Source organism: Malaclemys terrapin, chromosome 4 (genome assembly GCF_027887155.1).
Source record: "Malaclemys terrapin pileata isolate rMalTer1 chromosome 4, rMalTer1.hap1, whole genome shotgun sequence".
Lineage (NCBI taxonomy): Eukaryota > Metazoa > Chordata > Testudines > Emydidae > Malaclemys > Malaclemys terrapin.
In genome coordinates, this window is record NC_071508.1 from 88,559,218 (window position 1) to 88,581,323 (window position 22,106).

Genomic DNA, 22,106 nt, shown 5'->3' on the forward strand with positions numbered 1-22,106 from the left:
GCATGATTGGCAGTGGTCTCTGTACACCAGCAGTCTAACCATTGTCCAGTTTTATGTAAGCAAGCCACATAGCACAGTTAAGGAGAGATTTGAAAGAGGATAACGAATTAGTTTTCTATATGTTTTCAGAGACATCCTTGCAAGCATGAAGGGCAGCATAGAAAAAAGAACAAGGTGTTTGAAAATGTAATAAGTGGGCAGTGGAGGCAGGCATCACAGGCTGATTGGAGTTGGGAGTCAACTGTTCTATACTGAATGAGAAATTATATGCAGGTGGGGATTACTTGTGAAGTTCTGTGACAGTGAAGATAATGAGCTTATATTTGATGTGATAGAAATGAGGGAGCCAGTGGAGGGATGCAAAGACAGGGGTGACCTGGTCAAAGTGACAGGCCAGGAAAATGATCTTTGCAGCAGCATTCTGAATGGATATGAGGAGGGGCAAGACTGCATTTTCCAAGCCAAAAAAAATAAAGGATGTTGCAGTAATTGAGACACAAGAGGATGAGAACCTGGATGAGAGTTTAAGCTGTGTCAGTGGATAGGAAAGGAACAAATTGGACCAACGTCGGCTCTCAGCTACACTGGTATAAATCCTGATTCACTACATTGACTTCAGTGGGGCTACTGCACTCCTCTGTAATAGAGAGCAAAATTGGTCCTTTGAGTGGGAAACTGCCCAGGTAAGAACTGCAGGATTGGGCCCACTACACTCCTGGGTTTGGTTGAACTCTATCACCTATTTATTTACTGGCTGTTATTTATGTTAGAGCAGGAAAGTCTCTTCTTTTTCTTGCCTTTGATTTCACTCTTCTTTCTCTCACTCTTTTCTTTCACCTTTCTGTCACCATCTTTGATCTGCAATTTGATTTGCTTTTCTTGGTTTTTTGGAGCTCACAGAAGTATAGCAGATTGCTGAGATGTTCAATCCTCCAGTCAGAAGATTTTTCCCAGCTTCAAAGAGTGTCAGTTGGAAAGAGAGCTAAAAGGGATCATGGGAAACACCAAGCTTATCCAAGAGGAAGGGAAATTGTACCTCTGACCACAGACCTAAGTAGACCGCACATCCATCCTTTGTATACAACGTACAACGGCACTTAGATACTATGGTGATAAGCATGATATAAAAATCTGAATAGAATTGAAATGCGAAGTCTGCAGCACACTAAAGCGGGTGTTTCTATGTGTTAACGGGATGGGAAATTTGTGACCAAAAACTGAAAGTATAGATTTTTGGTTTTCCGATGAAACATCAAAAATGGGGGGAGGAGCGGAAATTAATTGAAAGCCCAATTTTCTATTTAATAAAATGTTTATATGCAAATTTTTTGACCAGCCCTAGCATTTGCACCAAAATGCAATCATACTATGGTGAATTTACAGGAGGGCTGAACAGAAGACAATGCTGATGTCTGAGTTGTACTACAAGTTTCAGTTAGATTTATTACTGGGATGATTGCACTCTTTACTGCAAATGATGTAATGAAAATCTGAAACTTTACTGAAGTTGAAATGCCTTCACATTCAACATTCATTTCTCTAATCTTCTCTTGGCCACCAGAGGGCACAAGAACTCTATTTCTGAACTTACTGTGGGCACAGAGAAAACTTCTTTCTGCTTCAGCAGTGAGAATAATTTTTATGTCACATTTGCCTGGGTTGCAAATTGTACGTAACCATTCAGGAGACTGGGATCAAAATCCTGCTCCTTTCTGTACTCTCATCCTAGAATATACCCACACATTACACCCACGCAGTGCACTGGAGGAAGCATTTATTTATTTATTTGTAAGTGCTCCTGAGCATGCTAGGTACCTCACAAACAAGTAAAAAAAGGCACATTTCCTGCCCACAGAGCTAAAATGCAGAAATGAGAGCAGTTTCCAGGTGGAGGCTAGGGAGAGACAATACAGGGAAGGAAGCATAAAGTTTATAAATATAGGACCAGACCCTCAGCCAAAGAGATCAGGGTGCAGGAAGGTGGCTTCTCCAGCCAGGGGTCAGTTCAGCAGCCTAAAGGCTGCTCTAAGTTACACCAGCTGCTGCAGTCTCTCTTCGGAATTGATGCATCACTGCTCCATCCTACCCCTAGCACACCACCTTCCTGCAGCTCCATACCCCAGATACACTCCCTTTTGGGCAGCTTTCTGCAGTCTCATTTAACATTAAGGGGAAAAGATAGGCTATAGGCATGACACCCTTACAAATTAAGTGGACATCTTAAAAGAAGCAAGAGGAAATAAGGACACATAGGACATCACAGCCAACCCAAAATAAAAATGTCTCCCTATTTTATAAAACTGATTGCTGAAATCCAACTTAGAGAACATTGACTAAATGGCCTTGGTGCGGTCCCAGTGCATTTCACTGTCAGCATACTCCCATACTGTAGAGCAACTATATATATAAAATAATCTATATAAGCATTACTCATTGTAAGTCAGGGTTACAGGATTAGGCCCCATGTGCACCAAAGTTCTGCAAAAGCCCCAGCAAATAGTCACCAACGGCAGCCAGTCATTTCATGTGAATTAGTTCAGGATAATAAGTCATGCCTAGACAGGCTCCTCTGAGTACCATCGCCCAATGATAGCCAGATAGGACAAGAACAGAAGGAGAAAGCTGATGCTGTTGTTGGCTTGTCCCTGCCCTTCCTTTGTCCATGGCAATCCATGCCTCTAACTTCCTGCTCAGTGTCTGCTGAATGTTACCCAGCAGACCTTCTATTTATTTATTTCAGCCCTGGCTCCTCTCTGTTGCTACACTCCCAACTGCCTTGGTGTGGGTGCTACTTCCTGCATAGGTTTACATTATGCACTCAGGGCCAGATTTACATTGTATGCGCCTCTAGGCACAGCATCTTCAGTGCCTCTCCTGCCTACAGCTGACCTTTGTGTTGCACCCAGTTTTAGAGAGGTAAGGTGCCCCTAGGCATGTGCCTACTGTGCCTAATTGGAAATCCAGCCCTGTATGCTCTTGCTTGACCAATGTGTGCTGTTTGGAGGGAGACTACTTGACCTATGCTTCTTTTCCAGGGGGCTGTGCTCCCTTTAGTGTGACCATTTGGCTAAGGGGCTTCTTGTTTACTCTACATGTCTTAGCCATGAATTGACACACTTTCCCTCATTCCCTGTCCCCCTACAGTCAGAACCTGAGAAGAAAGTTTTTACAGATTAAGGATTGAGGCCTTTCATGGACCTGCTTTATAAATACAGTTTGACCCTGAACATTATATAGTATCTGTCCTGCATTATAATGTCCAAAGAGGACCACACCAGATTGCAATCTTAGGGTTGTAATGAAGATGGGTTAAGCAATGAGCTAGTATCAGTTGCCTTGAGAATGAAAAATATTCATTGTAATGATCCGTATAAACTGTACATGCTTATTATGGGCCCTCACAATTGTTGATCTTTGCAGTGTTCGTCATTTCAATTGGCTGGTTGCCTCTACTCTTTCTTGCCAGTTGCTAGGGCTGTAGAGGAGGAGACCATGAATGGTCAGCCAATCAAGCTGCAAGAGTAAAGGTCTAAGTAGCACAGCCCACTGCTGTCTCTCACAGGTTTCACAGATGGATTAAGTATCTCAGTCTGGTGAGAGAGTTTGTAACAACAAGGAGGAGCAGGAGACAAATCTATTATTATGATACTGATCATAACAAGAGAGAAAATGGTGCAAACTCAGCTCACTCATGTAAGAAGTCCAGGTGTGTAGGAAAGGCCTGCTACTGGCTAGGGAGTTGGGCAAGGAATATTATTTCTTTACAGTGTCATGTGATAGCCCAAGCTCACCAAGTTGTATTCTTTGGCCTTCCTCTGAAACTCTGGATCTTGACTATCCATTCTCCTGTAGCTGTATGGACCCTGCAGGGCTTATAAGAGTGACAGACTGTTTGTATGCATACGGTCAGACATGCAGGGAAGTGGCACGTTTTGAATATGAAACATTCTAGAGTTACTTTTCCGCCCGTCATAATGTTTTAATGGATTGGTGTAGATTAGAGCATGTTGGACCTCTCCTAGTCAAGTATATAAATGGAGACTCTGCAATTGACTCCAGTAGGTGTAGGACCAGGACCCACTGGTTCAGGATTCTGCTAAGGTTGATCCACAACATTATTTCTGAGTTTTTTCTTTTCTCTTTCTTCTCTGTTTTGTTACTTCCCGTAAAAGGTTTTGGTTGGCTGTCCAAGATCTCAAAAGACAACCTTTGCAGGATGTAGCCACCAGAGTGGAGGAAATCTGGCAAGAGTTTCTAGCTCCAGGGGCACAAAGCCCTATCAACCTGGACTCTCACAGCTATGAGAGAACAAGTCAAAACGTCCAAGATCCGGGGAGATACACGTTTGAAGATGCCCAGGTTTGGATTTTGATTTTATTACTAGTAGAAAACTAGTAATTAAATAGCTAGTTTTATGGTAACTCCTTATATTCTACTATGGCAGCATTATCCACCTAATTTTAAGGAAAAAAGAGAGGTGCAGTTGGAAAGGACTTCAGTGATTTCAGTTCAGGCAGGGTGAACTGTATTTCTCTAAATCTATTGGCTTTAAAAGGCTAATACTCCACTGGAAACAAAGATGTTCCTAAACTGACAAATCTACAAAGAGTGCTAAGCTGGAGCAAAGTGTCGGGTCCAGGCCATGGGCAGGGTCATTTACCAAGTTGGAGTCAAGAGGCAAGTAGCGGAGTCAGTGCTGAACCAGGTCAAGATACCAGGAAGTCAGGATCAGACAACAGTTAGAGAGGAGGCAAATAGTGAAGTTGGGGATGAGTCAAGAGATGAAGCCTAAGGGTCACAGTAAGGCAAAGTCTGGAGTGGAAGCAAGCAGGTGGTCTGCATCATTGCTCAGACAGCTCCCTGTGACGGCTTCCTGGTTTATACACTGGCATAGGCCAATCAGAGGGCTGCCATCCAGGTCTCGCTGGGTGGTACATCCTGAAGTGTCTAGCTTCAGAGGGTTCCCTCACAAAAGCCCAGTCTGAGCTCCTGGTGGCAATGTGAAAGTGTTAGATCCTGGAATCTCCATGGATTCAAGTTCTAGTCCCACAGTTGCTTACATCAACCCCCCGACCCCCTTCAGGCTCCCCATCAGAGTGGTGCTGGTCCAGACTTGTTGGGGTGAGTCCTTTGGAATTCCCTCACCTGGAGCATGGATAAGGGAGGCACATTCTCCAGTGTGCTTTTCAGGACCGTAGTCTTCCCAGTCCACAAGATAGTACAGGTGGCCACATGTCTATTGGGAATCAGGGATGGCATGCACTTTGAGCTACTCGTGACCCTGGATTTTGACTGGTGGTGGTGTGGTTTGGTTGGGGAAGGGATTATTAGTATAGGGCTTCAGAATGGAAATATAAAAAACTGGATGTATTTTGGGGGACTGGAGAAGCTTTAGTTTAAAGATAACCAAATTGATCTGTTGTCATATCTGGAAGGGGCCCAGGAACTGGTGGTCCAGTTTTCAGGAGGGTCGACTGGTCGGGAGATTTTTTGCAGCAAGCCACACCTTCTGGCCTACTGTGAATGCCAGAGCTCCCTGTTGTCAAAAAGTGTACATGCCTCCTGTAAGCCTTCTTCACCACTAGATGCTTCTTGAGCTCCTTCTGGATAAGATGAATCTGTTGGACCCAGTTAGTGGTGGCAGGGGTCAGGGAGGCTGCTGGTAACTCCAGCTGAATGTGGGGGTGGAACCTGTAATTTGAGAAGAAGGGGCTCTGACCTGAAGAGGCCTGGTTGGCAGTGCTATATGAAAACTCTGCATATGGCAGGAGCATGGAGCAGTTATCCTGGTGATGGTTCATGAAACATCTAAAGTATTCTAGTACTTGGTTCACCCTTTTAGTTTGCCCATCTGTTTGGGGATGGTACATGGGGAGGTAGCTATGCAGACATCCAGTAGCCAGAGCACTCTGCACCAGAAGCAAGAGGTAAACTGTGGGCCTTGGTCTGAAACTATGTGGTCTCGAAGTCTGAGAAGATGAACTGTGATTGGTCTCAGGAGTTGGGCAGTAGTCTCAGCGAAGGAAAGATGGTTGCAGGGAATGAAGTAGGCCATTTTAGTCAGATGGTCTACAACTGTTAAGCCTGCTGTGTGGCCATCAGACACTGATAGTTCCTCAATGAAGTCTAGGGTGATGGCAGACCAAGACCTGGCTGGAGTCTCTAGGGGTACTAAGGTGTCAAAAGATCTAGTCCCAGGCATTTTGGTACATGCACAGCACTCACAGGAGTCCATGTAAGCTTGGACTTCAGCCTGTATGTGGGGCCACCAGAAAAAATGGGCAGCCATGTCAGAGGTCTTAAGGTGGCCAAAATGATCTGCCAGCAGAATGCTGTACCACAGTCATAGCACCTCCAGTCAGGGGTGTCCGGGGGGAACATATATGCTCTCAAAATATGTTGTCCCATCCTGCACAGAGCTGTGCATCTTAGTCCCTAAGGGAGTAGATTATGTTCCTTGGGTGAATGGGTCTTTTTTTGAGGCAGACCAGGTCTTGATGAATTGCAGCATTGACAAACTTACTAGGCTTGAGGAGGTAGGGAGCTCAGAGGTAAGTTCTTCACTTTCTCAGTAGTATTCCCCCTTTTGTGATAGAACCTCAGCTTACCCATTTCAATTTCCTGGGTGGTAAGAGATTGTAAACTCAAATCGAGGGAAGAACAAAGCCCACCTTAACTGTCAAAGTTTGGGCTTTGCAGAGGTACGCAAGATTCTTATGGTCAGTAAAATAACCTGTACTGGGTGCTGAGCTCCCTCAAAGGTGGTGACGCCATTTTTCAAAAGCAGTTTTGATTGTGAGTTGCTCCTTGTCTAGTATTTCATAACTCATTTCTGTGGGGGGTGAGTTTTCATAGAGTGGTATGGAAAGGGGGCAGAAGGTATGCTGGGGTCAAAATCGCTGCAGGAGTACCACCCTGATTGTCACATTGGACATATCTGCTTCCATTATAAATGGGCGAGTCCATAGGTGCCAACTTTCCCCGGCGCCGGTGAGTGCTCGCACCCGTTGGCCCCGCCCCGACTTCACCCTTTCCCCGCCCCTGCCCCACCCCCATTCCAACCCCTTCCCCAAAATCCCCACCCCAAATTCACCCCCTTCCTGCCCCTATTGGACCCCTTCCCCAAATCCTCACCCTGGCCCTGCCTGTTCCCCGAGTGCGCCACGTTCCCCCTCCCTCCCAGCGCTTGCCGCACGAATCAGCTGTTTTGCGGCGCAAGCACTTGGAGCCAGTGGGGAAAAGCGGGCACGCGGTGCGCCCAGGGGAGGAGGCAGAGGCGGAGGTGAGCTGGGGCGGGAGGGGGCGGGGTGGGCAGCTGCCGGTGGGTGTTAAGCACCCACCAATTTTTCCCCATAGGTGCTCCAGCCCCAGAGCACCCACGGAGTTGGCGCCTATTGGCAAATCAGATCGGGATGTGCCATTTTCTTGGCCATGGTGAAGGCTGGTCAAAAGCACACTGGGCTTCAGGCAACCAAGTGAATCAAACAGCTTTATGAAGGATGGAAGTCGGGGGGTGGGGGAGCTATTTGTTCAGAGAAATTGGTGGTGAATTGCTTATACAAATTTGCAAAGTCCAGGAAGCACTGAATTTCTTAAGGGATCCAGGATGTTGTCCAGTTGTGCAGGTCCATCTGAATACCCTTTGGGAAAATAATGTAATCCAAAAATTCAATGGTGGACTGGTTGAAGGTGCACTTCTGTAGTTTGGCATACAAATCATGCATCCATAGCCTCTAAAGGATGGACCAGCCATGATGGTAGTGCTACTCAGGGCTCTCAGAAACACCAGTATATCAGTAAGGCTTATGGTCAGGTATTGGTCTAGGATGTTCCTAATCACATCATTTACAAAATGTTGAAACTTTGTGGGGGCATAGGTTAAGCCAAATGGCATTACTAGATATTCAGCCTGCCCGTATTGGGTACAAAGAGCAATCTTCCATTTGTCCCTGGGCCTTATGAACACTAGATTGTACATCCCTCAAAGATCTAATTTAGTGAAAATCCTGGCAGTCCTTAAGCAGTCCAACAATTCCAGGATGAGGGGAAGAGGGTACCGGTTATGAATAGTCACCTGATTCAATGCACAATAGTCTATGCAGAGATGTACGAACCCGTCCTTTTTTTGCACAAAGAGGACTGGTGCTCCTGTGGGAGAAGTAGATTGCAGAACAAAGCCCTTTGCAAGATCTTCCTGGCTATATGGTGTATATCAGTCCATAGGACACATTTGCCCCAGGTTGTAGGTCATTTGGACAATCATAATCCCTTTGTGGGTGTAGTGAATCTGCATGTTTCCAGGTAGTCCTGGGACTTGTCAAGGAGGCTGGGGTTCTGGTCTGTCATCTGGGCTCTGGCTTCCATCCAGCCCTGGGGCCCAGGGTGCAGGTCACTGGGGGTTGGTTGGTGACAGTATTCAGAGAAGAATCTAATGCTCTGCCACCACCAGGAGATAAATGGGTCATGTTGCTCTAACCAAGGAGTGTCAAAAATTATTGAGAAAATGAGATCACAGAGTACATTATTTCACAGTTCCCTTCCACTACAGCTTCTAGGGAGGCAGTCTCTTGGGTCATCAGTGCTGATGATAGGAGCAACCCAATCATCTCCACCAGGTCCACTGTGGGTTTTGGCTGGAGAGGCATCTGGAGGGTTAGTGTCTATAAAGTTCGCAGCAATGATGCAAGTACGGTGGTATGGTACGCCGTACCAGTAAGATATTTATAGCTGTGAAAATGTATAGACGTACCAGAAAGACACAGGAGGAGCCCAGCCCTTCCATGTAGCTGCATCTCCTGAGTCCTCCTGCCTGGGTTCTATACAGGAGGCCTGCTGGAGGACGGGACTGGGGGCGGTACAGCAGCCACGCCAGAGGAGCTGCCAGCGTGGGGCTGTCCAGCGGCCCCATGTTCTGCTCCTTTCTCTGCTGCGGTTCCGGAAAGCCCTATGCCGGCCACTCCTCTGGTGCTACTGTACCCCCCCCCCCCCGCCAGTCCCACCACACAGCTGTGTTTCCTAAGTACTCCTGCCTGGGATCTGTACAGCAGAAATCTCCAGCACAGCAGCAGGAGGACAGAGCCCACCCCCCACCCCCGAGGTAACATGGGAGGCATGTGGATCATAGGGAGGGGATGGGGAGCACGAGGGGGCCCTGGGCTAGGGGTGGGATGAGGAGGAGTCATGTGGGGGGGGTCACGTGCTGAGGTCATGTGTCCCCCCCCTTTATGTCCCTCCCATGAGCGCAGTGTACCAACAAGAAATGATTTCTACTTGTACCACTGAGCGCCAGAGTCTATCATCGCCAGTTGTGGGGGAATCTGCCTCATCTCCCTCACAACTGCAGTGGCAGGGGGCACTGGAAACATGGGGAGACCCCATGGTGTCTGGGTCAGCTTCTTCTCAAGAGTTGAGGAGTGGTTCGTTCCAGAGCATAAAGTTCTGAGCTGGACGGATGGTAAGGACTTATCCTGGTGCTCCACAGTAAAAACAGAGGTTCAATGGCCATTAATGAGCTTTCTCCTCTGGGGTCAGGTGTCGGCAATCCAGGTCAACCTGCTTGGGTTCAGGACTCAGTTCTACAGGCTTTGGTGTAGCAGACAGATGTTGGGGCATTGGGCCATCCTTTCTTTCCTCCTCCTGCTCTCGCAGCCAAGAGTTGATGTGCAGGGCTCTAGGTAGGTGGGGTTTTCAACACGGGCTAGCTAATCTTTTACATCTTCACTGAGTCCCTATTGGAACTGGTGTAGTGGGGCTGCCTCATTACATTCAACATCATCTGCAAGTCATCTGAAGTGATCAGTGTAAGAGATGGCTGACCCTTGCCCTTGACAAAGCTTCTGGAGGGTAGCGTCTGCAGAACGGATGTGGTGTGGGACATCGGAGATGGTTGAGAAGACTGGCAGAAAGGTGTCCCAGCCAGAGAGCCCTGGGCTTTTCTGCTCTAACCAGTGGAAAGCCCAGCTGAGTGCTTTGCCGGTGAGAAGGCTGACTACTAGCCCCACCTTTGGTCTGTGGGGTATGTGCAGGGGTAAAGTAGACAGAGCAGCCTACATTGGTTCAGGAACCTGCAGAATTTCTGATGGTCCCTGTCAAACCATTCAGGCAGAAGCATCGCTCATGCTGGTTCAGGCGATGGGTGGTCTGCTCGGGCATGTAGTATAGCTGCATCTCCCTGAGAGCATGCTAGCTGCTCATGCAGGGTTTGTTCTTCAGCAGCGAGCAGCATCACCTGGGCCTGTGACCGGGTTAATGGCTCATGCAGGGTCTGTGCTGCAGTGGCAAACTGTGTAGCTTGGGTCTGTAGTCCAAGGTTCTCTGCTTGCAGGCAGGTGACTTGGTCCTGCAGGTCCCAGACCCTTGGGGACCTCTAGTCGGAGGGTGGCCTGCCCTTTTCATCCTCTGTGGAGGGGAATGTATTGGGGTGGGGGGCCCAGAGGTGGTCTGAGCAAACTGTTAGGGCTTGGCCAGGGGCAGCTAGTGTGCACTGGTCAACTGCCAAGTTGCAGTCAGAAGATGAGTACTAGAGTCGAGCCAGGTCAGGATACCAGGAAGTCAGGGTCAGGCACCACGTTGCAGACAGGAAGCCAGTAGCAGAGTCAGGGACAAGTCAAGGTCTAAGGTTCACAGTAAGGCAAGGTCTGGAACAGAAGCAAGCAGGCAGTCTACGTCATTGCTCAGATAGCTCCTGTGATGGCTTCCTGGTTTACATACTGGCATGCTGGGCTGGCTCAGGCTTTTTTGCCGTCCCAAGTGTCGAAGCGGGGGGGGGAAGAAAAGGCAGTGATCGGTGGCACTTCAGCGGCAGCTCAACCGCGCCGCTTCATTTCTCGGCGGCAATTCAGCAGCGGGTCCTTCGGTCTGAGAGGGACTGAGGGACCCGCCGCCATATTGCCGCTGAAGACCCGGACGTGCCGCCCCTTCCCATTGGCCATGCCAAGCACCCGCTTCGTTCTCTGGTGCCTGGAGACGGCCCTGATGGCATGAGCCAATCAGAGGGATAGGGTGTGCACACTCCGGCCCCTCTGGGTGGTACTTCCTGCAGTGTGTAGCTTCACAGAGTCCCACAGCAGAAAATCAGCCAGAGCTTCCAGTGGTGATGTGGAAGCCTCAGTTGCCTAGAACCACCACAGTCTCAGGTTTTAGCCCTGCAGGTACTTCCACAAGGTCTCAAACAAAACAGGGAAGAAAAAAAACTATACAGTACAATAAGTCTTTCTGACCTCCCTACCCCAAACAGAATATACCTCCCTGTCAGAAGCTCTCCGAAGAACTGAAGTCGTATCAAAATCCCAGAGTAATGTATATATAACTTCCATTTATAAAAACCACTACACTCAATTGTAGCAACTCCATATAGTCCAACAGGAAACATGTTTCTCAGACCATGCCCCTGGAAAAAAGATAGGAGAGTGAACCATAAATTGCATTAATCATTCCAGTAAAGGGCTCCAGATTTATCAGGGCAAATTTGCAGATAAACTGTGAACAGAAAATATCTTTAGGAGAAGAAATAATGTATGATAAAATGGTGCAGACTAGAACAAAACTGTCTAACCTTTTGAAACACTGAAAGGACATTATATAAAGAAGTAAAAACGGGAAAATGGAAGAGCAAATAAGATCAGGAAAACAATGGAGAGAGATATCTATCAAAGAGGCAAAGTGAGAACTACAACAAATGTAATGGATGGGCCCTTATTTAAAAAAATCAGCATTGTAAAGTGATGCTCCAAAATGCTGCACTAACACTCTGTCAGCTGCGATGTATTTTGGACCATGACTATAGAGTAGTGCTTTTTATAAGGTTGGGAGAGGAATCTTCAAACTTGAATCAAATGCTTTATTCCTCTGTATCTTGGTCACGAGTCAGAAGGGGTGTGTGCAAAGGTTCCAAGGCAGTCCCCAGCATAAATTAAAGCAGCCTGAAAGCAGTTTTTATGGCAGGGGATTAACAGTGCATACCTTTTTTCCTCAGCCATACCCCAAAACAGGTTACCAGGAGCTGTGGTATCCAGGGGCGACTGTGTATTTTGCTGCCCCAAGCACAGTAGTCAGGCGGCTTTCAGCGGCATGACTGCGGGAGGTCCGCTGGTAACGTGGATTCGGCGGCATGCCTGCGGGAGGTCCGCCAGTCCCGTGCCTTCGGCATACCCGCCGCCAAATTGCAGCCGAAGCCACGGGACCGGCAGGCATGCCACCAAAGGCAGCCTGATTGCCGCCCTCATGGCGACCAGCAGGCCGCCCCCCGCGGCTTACCACCCCAGGCACGCGCTTGGTGTGCTGGTGCCTGGAGCCAAACTTGGTGGTATCTCTGTGTCACCTGCAGATTCCCTTTAAGCAGGAGAAATTGTGATGGGAAAATATAGCCCAAAGTGATTACAGACACGACAAGAGTGAGTGCCAAAGAAAATAATTAAAATAAGTAGAATTATTGTTAAGAAGTCCATCTTGCTTTCAATAAACTTTTAATTGGAAGAAGGTGGCAGAAAATCTAGACTTGGACTGATCAATTTCCATTTTAATTGCTGCCCAAAGGGAGCTAATAAAATCAAATGGGAGTTCTTAAGACAAGTTTTAGTTAAATGTGGTCACCTTCTGATAGATTTTGATTCCCCCACTTTCTGTTGCAGTTAATGCAAATATTCCCATGACCAAGAGATTCAATGAGTCAGAGCTGCTGTCCTGTAATCTCCTGTATTCTAGTTGGAGATCAAATCAAAAACAAAGATAGAATTCAGAGTGAGTTCATGGGGATCCTGTATCCAAGTTATCTGCTTGTGCACTGTAGGTGACTTCTAATAGTTCATAGCCCTCAGAAGCCATACCACTAATTTCTGAGTTAATTGGCAAATTAACTAATGAGGCTAAATAATGAGAAAAAACAGACATAGGAGGTAACATAAATGCCATATGCCTAGTGGAAAACTAGAATATTGGAGCTACCATGGATTCACCCTGGAGAACGGCAGATTCTCTTTGCACTTGCAGCTTTCACAGGGGCTCTGTCTGAAGATGGCTGCTTTAAGGTATGGTATGGGCTCAATTGGAGCTTCGTCAGTGTAGGCTCCACATAGCGTATCCTGAGCACCCTAACTACATCCCTTCCTTGGTCAGCATTGCCCCCTTGTGAGACTGTGTTGGCTGGCTCCAAAGCCCTGGCATGTTGTGGGCACCTTCCATTATCTCAGTGTACAGGCACCAAGATCCCATGAGAGTTCAACATATCACATTCCTGTGGTGTGAGCCAGACATAATCAGTCAAAATATACCAATGGCAGGGAGGCAGAAATGTGACTGCTATGTTAAAATTACGCAAGATAGGGGACCGAATAAAACAATGTGAAAGTTCTGATATAAGGAGAGACAAATTCAGTTTACCAAACAGTGCATTCATTAAATGCCAGCGACTTAGAGATGCTCTAAGAGGGAAGAGAGGGTTGGCTCAGCTGAGAAAAGACAAACACTATATCTGAATTAAGAAAATAGGAAAAGTGACCATGGAGTAGAATCTTGCCTGTATGCTGAATTATGAGATGGCATCCGTACAGAATGCCAGCAGCACACTAGCACACTGGAAAAACTGGGAAGGAATGTTGGCATAGGAATAAAAGGAATATGACAAAATGTGCTTCAAACTACTGAACACATGAGAACCAAAAATTCAAACTATAGCATATTATTGTTATAATTCATTTATATAACACTCTAAATGTACACAACACTTTACAGAACATAGCTTCCCTGAACTAAGAACTTGTACAGAAAAATTACAACCACACAGATCAACAAGGGGAGGTTAAGAAAGCATTGTAGATGACCCCCAGGTAAAATCTCTTGATCCAAGTCCCACCCCTACCCCCATTTTCAGGGGGGTTGAATTTTGCTAATGACCCCTAACTTTATACTGAGCTGAACAAAAATCTTAGATCCAAACATCCTTGAATTTTGGAGTATTTATAATCAGATCTAAATTTTAGATAAATTTAGTGTTCATTACAGTGGTCCCAATAAGATAGATTTATGCACGAGTAAGTATTTTGCCACCTTTCCCGCACCCAGCTTTGCTAACATGACTCAATCCGGCCCTGCAAAGCTCCCCCACCCCCCTCTGATATTTTAGTCATGTATTCCCACACTGCTCTGTTTATGCCATCCATCCTGCCTTGTAGCACCTCTTGCTATTCCAGTCACATCCCAGTCCTCCATCCATCTTTGCCAGTACACTTAAGTCCTGTCTAGGCCTGTTCTATGCTATTCCACTCCTGAGCCCAGCTCCCCACTCCCACCCTGATACTTTTACAAGTGCAGCTCCTTCATCTGCACAACCCACATTGCTCATCTGGCCCTGGTCCCCGATATACACAGCTATGCTAATGCTCCTCAACCTTGATCTGCAGCATCTTTTGTTATTCCAATCCTGAGCTCCTCTGGAGGAAACACTGCCAATTTAAATGATTATTTTCTGCTCTTAGACAACTGTCCACTAAGCAAAAGATTATAATGATCAAAACAGTGTTCACTTGGGACTAAAGCAGATTTTAATACAAGGGCACCATGGGGAAAGGTCAGCTCAATTAAACCAGTGCACCACGTAGCAAGTTCTAAACTCTCAGAACAGGTATCAGCATCACTGAGCAACCAGTGTGAGGCCTCAAGACATGACACTGCCAGGGTCAGCTCTGGAAAGTAAATTGGTAGCAGTGTATCCAAACATCCCCCTTCTGCAAATGAAGCTGCTGATCACCAACCCATTTCTTACTTGAGGTAGAAATAGGGGCTCAGTTATGTGACGCACAAGCTCTGCTTTCTCCTGACATTCTTTTGGGTTTTTTTGTTTTTTTTTATAAACTCCATTTTATTTTATTTTTCAAATTTGCATTAGGTTCCTAGCCAGTTGAAATGTCCTCTAGCCTTCAGAGAGCCATTGATCTATGGTCCAGTCTCACAGGCCATGGCATTGTGAACCAATATCACAAGAATGTACTGCATTTCCTGATATTAATGCTTGGTTGTAGGACATTTCCTGGTAGATTCTGGAGCCATGCATACTTTAATAGAGCGTGCCACATAGTTGCCCTTGAGGTTTCTTTTGTGTATGATTAGTTGGACTTTTTTTGTTGTTTGTTTTCTGGTTTGATAAACCAAACAGGTATTTTAGATTTATGTTCAATTACCTGAGGTAATCAGCTATTGTTTACTATGGAGATGATTTAGGGAAATTCAGTTCTAATCCCAGCTAAATTAAGGGTTTAACTGTACTGCTCAGATACTTAATTCCAAAGCAGAGATAGATCATTGTGCCAAACTCCATGCTGCTCAGACTAGAGATGCACCTGGCCCCGTGATGTTTGGATCCAAGTCCAGATCTCAGCAGCCCCAAATTTGGATCCAGTTTGTTCTGGCACATTATAGAGATAGGAACATCTACAAAATTTTCAAACAATCAGGCTTTCATTTTGATTCCATCTTTAGCTGAGACTATTACCGTAATAATGTTAGGACCATGTTGAACTCAGACATGAAAAGCATACATTTAATGGGTTAATGGAGATGTTCTCCAAGTGTGGGGTGGGCTCTCTCAGAGGTTCTCTCTTTCAGGAAGAAGGGAAAATGAAAGTGTGTGTGTGTGTGTGTGTGTGTGTGTGTGTGTGTGTGTGTGTGTGTGTGTGTGTGTGTGTGTGTGTGTATATATATATACACACACACACACACACACACACACACATATGTTGGTTTTTTTGGTGTTTTCACGCAAGGAAGAAATGAAGCAAGCAGATGAAGGGCAGCGTATTGCATGTTGCCCATTCAGTAGACAGATCTCTTTTTGATGGGTCTTGAGTAGAAATGATTGGAAGAAAGGAAAGTTTAAAAATAATAAACCTTTGCAGAACTGCAATGTCTTTTGTCCAAAACCCTCAAGGCACTTTCCAAACAATTCATGTTTTTCAACCTCCACTCATGTACCCAGCCCACATACACACTCACTCCTGTATAGGAAAGTAAGTAGTATTATCCCCAGTCTTCAGATGGGGAAACTGAGCCAGTACAGAGAAGTTCAGAGATTGGTCATGGTCACAGAGCAAGTTAATGACAAAGCATGGAACAGAACTCAGGAGTCCTGACTCAGTCTTTTGCTGCTATCGCCAAACTACACTGTTTTCCTAATTAACATTCTCAGTTATTAAACTTTTTGTGATATCCTTCCTTGGAAGAGACTGTGCACAAACCAGGTGGAGTGTTCTCCCCTGCTCCTTTGGCTGTGTCCAGCTCCTTTGGGCTGTAGGGGGCAACACTTCCTTCCATTTCTCTCCAATTTCTCTACCCGTATTGTGATTGCAGAAGTATAGCTCTCCCCAGAACCCTCACCATGTATGTCTGTCTGTTAAGCTTACATTAATATACAGACTAAAAGATGAATAAATTCCCTGTGGATTTCACTGAGCAGCCTATCACCAAACATCATGAATCTAATGGGGGATCATCTTCAGGGGAACGATTAAGTATATGTAGCAAATAGTGAAAATCAGGAAAGTGAAGGTGAAGGGTTAGATTTCAGTCCCTGTTACTGTAGAAGCAGAAGACAAAAGATATCAGCCAGGATTCTGCATAGTAGAAGGTATTCAACAACTAATTCTTTCAGTTCCCTGGCTCTTTTAAAAACAATGTATGTGCATGCTACAAATCTTGAAGTAGTTCATGGTTTTGAAATGATTTTAATTTTGAATTTGTTGTTTAATATCCATATTTTGTGACTGGACCGATGGACTTGAAATCTCACCACTTCATCATAAGTGACATATTGTCATGAAGTCTAAAATGACAGCCTTTGTCAAACTATTGTCTTTCTGCAGGATGAGACCTCAATGATTGACTCCCTTCCAGTACTGCACAAGGGTTAGGAAGAGGTCATAAGGAACGAGCTCCCACCTTGTACATTCAGTAATATAGGATCTCTCCAAAGCGCGTGAGAATGAGATGAGAAGTACACTGGCCAATGTGTTTGTCCACACAGCATTTCCCCAAGGAACAGTGGTCTGCAGATTACTGGGCATACTAGCTTCCTGTGCCACAAACAATAGCAGCTCCTCCATGATGACTCAACATACAACTTCTGAAGCCAAAATCTGATCTGAGATCTATAGTCAGAGCATACAAACATATATGATACTTTGCAATAACTTGTGAATAGCATAAATCTACCCATAGACCCAGCATGTGTTCTCCACTTATCTCCAAAAGGTCTGACATAATTTATCACAATAGGGACACTTTTTTTGTATGTAGCCCCTACCATTGACAATGTTGTATGATATGTGCTATTGTAGGCTACTTCCATAGGGTCAAATCCTGACCCTCCACTCTCACCCATGGGAATGCCCAAAATGCAGTAAAATGACACTTCTGCTGCAGAGGGACTCCAAATATCCCTGAATACAATGAAACTCAGCTATGTGGTAGTGTTCTCTTCGCGGGAACGTGGAAAGGGAAGTGGCAGATGGGTTGGGGCTACAGCAAAGTCTTGACCAGTAAGTTCAAGAAGCGGGAGGGATAGCACAGGGTTTGAGCATTGGCCTGCTAAACCCAGGGTTCAGTCCTTGAGGGGGCCACTTAGGGAGCTGCGGCAAAAATCAGTACTTGGTCCTGCTAGTGAAGGCAGGGGACTGGACTTGATAACCTTTCAGGGTCCCTTCCAGTTCTATGAGATTAGGTATATCTCCATATATTATAACCTTGTGTATCAGCTGGACAACATGTATGTAGGCTAGGGCCACTACTACAGTTTATGGAGGCTTCACTAGGCAGTGTCTCCTGGTTGAAAGGGGATTCCATTCCCTGCAAAAGCTGCCTCCTCCATGAGGCAAAGCCAGTTCACTCAGGCTTTTTGCCAAGGACCAGGATTTCGCCATATTGTGAGAATCAACTTCTTAGCAATGATCATTGCTCTCAAAACCTAAAGCTGCTCATATGACATCAGAATACTGAATCGACTCCTGTCTCTCAGGAGAGCTGTTTTTATATTTAGCTCTAAATCCTCCTGTAGTACGAAGCTGACCTCTGGATTGTACCAAATTCCAGAACTCTACGCCTTTGCATGCTCCCACAATGAGCATGTAAAGAACACCTAGCAGTTTTGCACTTCCACCATATATTTGATAGTGAAAAACCAACTATCAAATAGATTTTCAATAGCTCTGATGCTAAAGATATGTTATACTGTATTACTATCTATACATTATAAACTAACCGTAAAGCTTTACATTGTATTTCCAACTATGGATCTATAGGGATAAGCAGCAGATTCCTGTACATTATTCAAAATGAGCTCTCAATGCTTCTGGTTATTTCTTTTTCTCCGTCACCACCTTACTGTACCTTCATCCCAATGTTTATTTCAGTCATAGTTTTATGCTTTTCTAGTTTAGCAAAGAGGTACGTCCATATTCTGATCTAATTATGCATCAGTTGTTAAATAACAGAATCACTTGTTTGAGTGCAAAGGAAACCCAACAGCTAAAACTTCAGGTGTAATTTATTGTGCCACTTAAATCAAAGAATAACTTGAGAATGGGCAAATAGATTTTTCTCAAATTTTCCGGAGCAGTTCACTCTCAGGCAAAGATCTTTTGTGTCAATTACCAGCCTCAAACATTTCTTTTCTAAACTATAAATCTCTCAAAATCTAGGGCTCAGACAGAGTCTACAATGATCATTTAACCGTAGCAATGTTAGCTAGCACCACTCTAGTTAACCAGGGGGCTCAAGCAGGGAACTTTGTAATTTTGCTTTAGTTGGTGCATGCAGACACCGCTAAAATGATTACACAAAGATAGTCTGAAAGGGGGGGGAAAGGGAAGAAAATTGAAAATGCAATGGGAACAAGAAAAAAGCAAATGCAGAAGAGGGGTTTTTTGTGTGTGGGCTGTGGAAGGCTAAGGGTATTTTGAATGAAAACGCTTTGAGTTTTTAATGGGTGTTTTTCTTTTAGAGTATAGTAAGGTTAGGTCCTTCCCTCTGCTACATAGTTCATGCATACTCTGAACTACATCTGCTACCAGTTGCTTCTGGTGCTGTGGTGTCAATTCCTCCTACCTAATCTGAATCAAGTTGCAGTGCAGTTCTCAGTACTCAGGTAGACCAAATGGTGATCAGATAAGAGTGCTTATTAAGAACATTAAGTTCAGCAATGACACAGAAAAGGTTTAAATGTTCTAACTGACTCTCTTCCAGGGTTTGTTCGGTTCTTTTATCCCACGTAGCTTGCTGATGTTCCCTGGGTCTGTGTTTGTGCTGTTGTGCTACAAGAATCCTGTAAGCCAGGGCAGGATTCCAGAGGACAAACTGAAGGAATGTAATGTGAAGCATGTGGAACTTAAGTGGTGCACAGGCCTTGTGTAGATCCTCTGTTAAGGGGGCAAGTTTTTTATTCTAAAAGAATGTTTTATACTCCAAATGTGATAGAAACTGTACCTTAAAACACACAGGGTGTGGACAATCTCAAGATGTGTCTTTGTCCATCTAAACAGCTACAGACAAGCATTAGCTTCTGCTTACTCCAAAATATATACCAGATTGTGGGGCACTCTATTAGCAAGATAGAATCTGGGGGCATATTGGAATGTCATCTGAGTTGGAAGGTTGCAAGAACATTATACTTGAGCCCAGAAGTCTACAAGACCTAAAAATCTTGGACTTTGTGTAGATTTTGCACCGGGCAGGGAGCACATGAGATTTTGGATGGATATAAAAAAAAACCCCACTTTTCAACCAGAGAAACTGCCCTTCTCTTGTACATACAATTCAGAGAAAATAGCCAAGATTTCCCACTAGAAAGGACCCTTTGAATGAAGAAAATGCTTGCTGAGCTCTATCAGTTACCCAGCCTAGAAGAGTGCATTATAAAATTATTTTTAAAATCACTCAGCCGTTTCCAGCATCCTTGTCTGGTATTCCCAAGGTCCTGGTTGGTTGGCCGGCTGCCACCCTCTGCCCTAGTCAGGGTCATTGTACTTTGATTGCTTGGGGGAGGGAGAGACTTAAGATCTTGTTGCAACACATTGATTTGAGGCAGGTGCAGCTTTGAGACAGCTTCTGCTATCTCATCCACCTCCCACATTCCCGTCTGGATTTCCAACTTTGATTTTTTTTTTCTTTCCTCTCTTGTCAAGAAAATTTACAAAGCTTGTCCTTCATCTCTTTCCAAAGATTTGGCATGTGAAGGGAAAACAGCAGAGGGGTGCTGTGTCTTATCAGGGTTTACTTCCCCACACTTCAGCTGTCAGGCATAGCTGGGGCGTGATTTCCTTTCGGTCTCTCATAACTCTGGTAAAGAAAGTTTCCCTGATTTACTACCTTGTTGGTCCTTTGTTTTCTAATTCACAGAAGTGTCAACATTTTCCTTTTTAAAATTTACTATTTATTTTCACATTTACAGTGTAACATATGTTGCAACAGCAACTGAGCAATTATTTGCAAAATTTAATAGACAATATATAAAGCTATGCACAGAGAATATGGGATGGAACCGATACATCTCCGGCACCATGTAGTATTCTTCAGACTGGAGAAGAGACAGAATTCACACAAAAGGGATACTTTATTCAGAATGCTGGGTATACACAGACCTGTAGCTCCCAGCTGCTCGAGTTCAGAGACTGGGGAGCAAAGACTGTTGTCTGGAGATACCGTACAGTCTCAGAGAGTAGAAGCAAGTGACCTGCACTACCTCTGGGATCTTTTAGGAGAAAAAGTTAACCTACAGAAGGTCTGTTCTGATCACACTCACTAAACCACAGGTGTGAGTGAACAAATGATACCTGTAGATCTAATCAGCATGGATATTTTACCTTAGTTCATTTGCTAGAGGATGATAATTAACTATATGTATCATTCATTCTTACATATGATCATGTCACTCTATCTAGTAATAGAGCTATATGCCCTAAAAAATCTAACCATAAAACAGATTGTTGTGAGCACATCACCTCAGTGCTCCATTCTCTAAACTTCAGGGTCTGAATTAAAAGTCTCATTGCCCATGTCCTTACTGCTATATTAAGCCAAGCTAGCTAATGCAGGTTAGCTAACCTAAGCTGAGTATACTTTTTTTTGCAGCACAGACATACCCTAAGTGATTGGCTAAAGCAACCTGAGCCACTACAATTCCAGCTGCATTATCTAGCCAGGTCTCAGTAATACATAGTAATTATTAAACAATCAGTTTGTTCAAACTTGGAGGATAATAGGGTGATAATAATAGCCAATATGGATTTGTCAAGAAGAAATCATGCTAAACCAACCTAACTGCCTTCTTACTTAGTGGCCTAGTGGATGGGGGGAAGCAGTAAAGGTGGTATATCTGAATTTTAGTAAGGATTTTGGGTGCCAGACTTTAAGAAAGATGTGGATAAATTGGAGGTGGTCCAGAGGAGAGCAACAAAAATGACAAAAGCTTTAGAAAACTTGACCTATAAGGAAAGTTATAAAAAAAATAGGCATGCATAGTCTTGAGAAAGGAAGACTGTTTGGGACCTGTTAACAGTCTTCAAATACGTTAAGGGCTGTTTTAAAGAGGACTGTGGTTAGTTGTTCTCCATGTCCACTGAAGGTGGGACAAGAAGTAATGGGCTTAATATACAGCAAGGGAGATTCAGTTTAGTTATTAGGAAAAACTTTCTAACTATAAGGGTAGTTAGGGACTGAAATAGGTTACCAAGGGAAGTTGTGGAATTGACAACATTAGAGGTTTTTATGAACAAGTTAAACAAACATCTGTCAGGGAAGGTTTAGGTATACTTGATCCTGCGGGCATGGACCAGATGACCTACATTTCTATGATTCTATGCAACATCAGGCACCTCGTCCACTCTGATTGGATGATGGTGCTCTTATGTGACAGAAACAACATTAGACTGTGGTTTTGTGAGTTGAGCCTCTGAGAGAAGGCCCTAGACAGAGCAAATGGGATGGATAATAAAAGTCAGCCCCCTGGCCTGTTCTTGAAAAATGTTCTTTTCCACTTACTCTAGAGTTTTAAAAGTAGAATGCTCCCTTTGTTGATGTTTAAAAGTCATTTGTGAGATTTATATTATAGGCTTATTTTTTAGAAC

The 22,106-nt window shown here is 44.7% G+C and overlaps 1 protein-coding gene across 6 annotated transcripts in view; it reads left to right on the forward strand.

The window, feature by feature from the left end:
* RGS6 (regulator of G protein signaling 6) overlaps window positions 1-22,106 on the forward strand; it is a 516,863-nt gene that overhangs the window by 449,277 nt on the left and 45,480 nt on the right. For all 6 annotated transcript variants that reach the window (XM_054028464.1, XM_054028466.1, XM_054028465.1 and 3 more), the window contains one exon: window positions 4,173-4,359. In XM_054028464.1, the coding sequence (XP_053884439.1) occupies window positions 4,173-4,359 (187 nt within the window). The remainder of the gene's footprint in view (window positions 1-4,172; window positions 4,360-22,106) is intronic.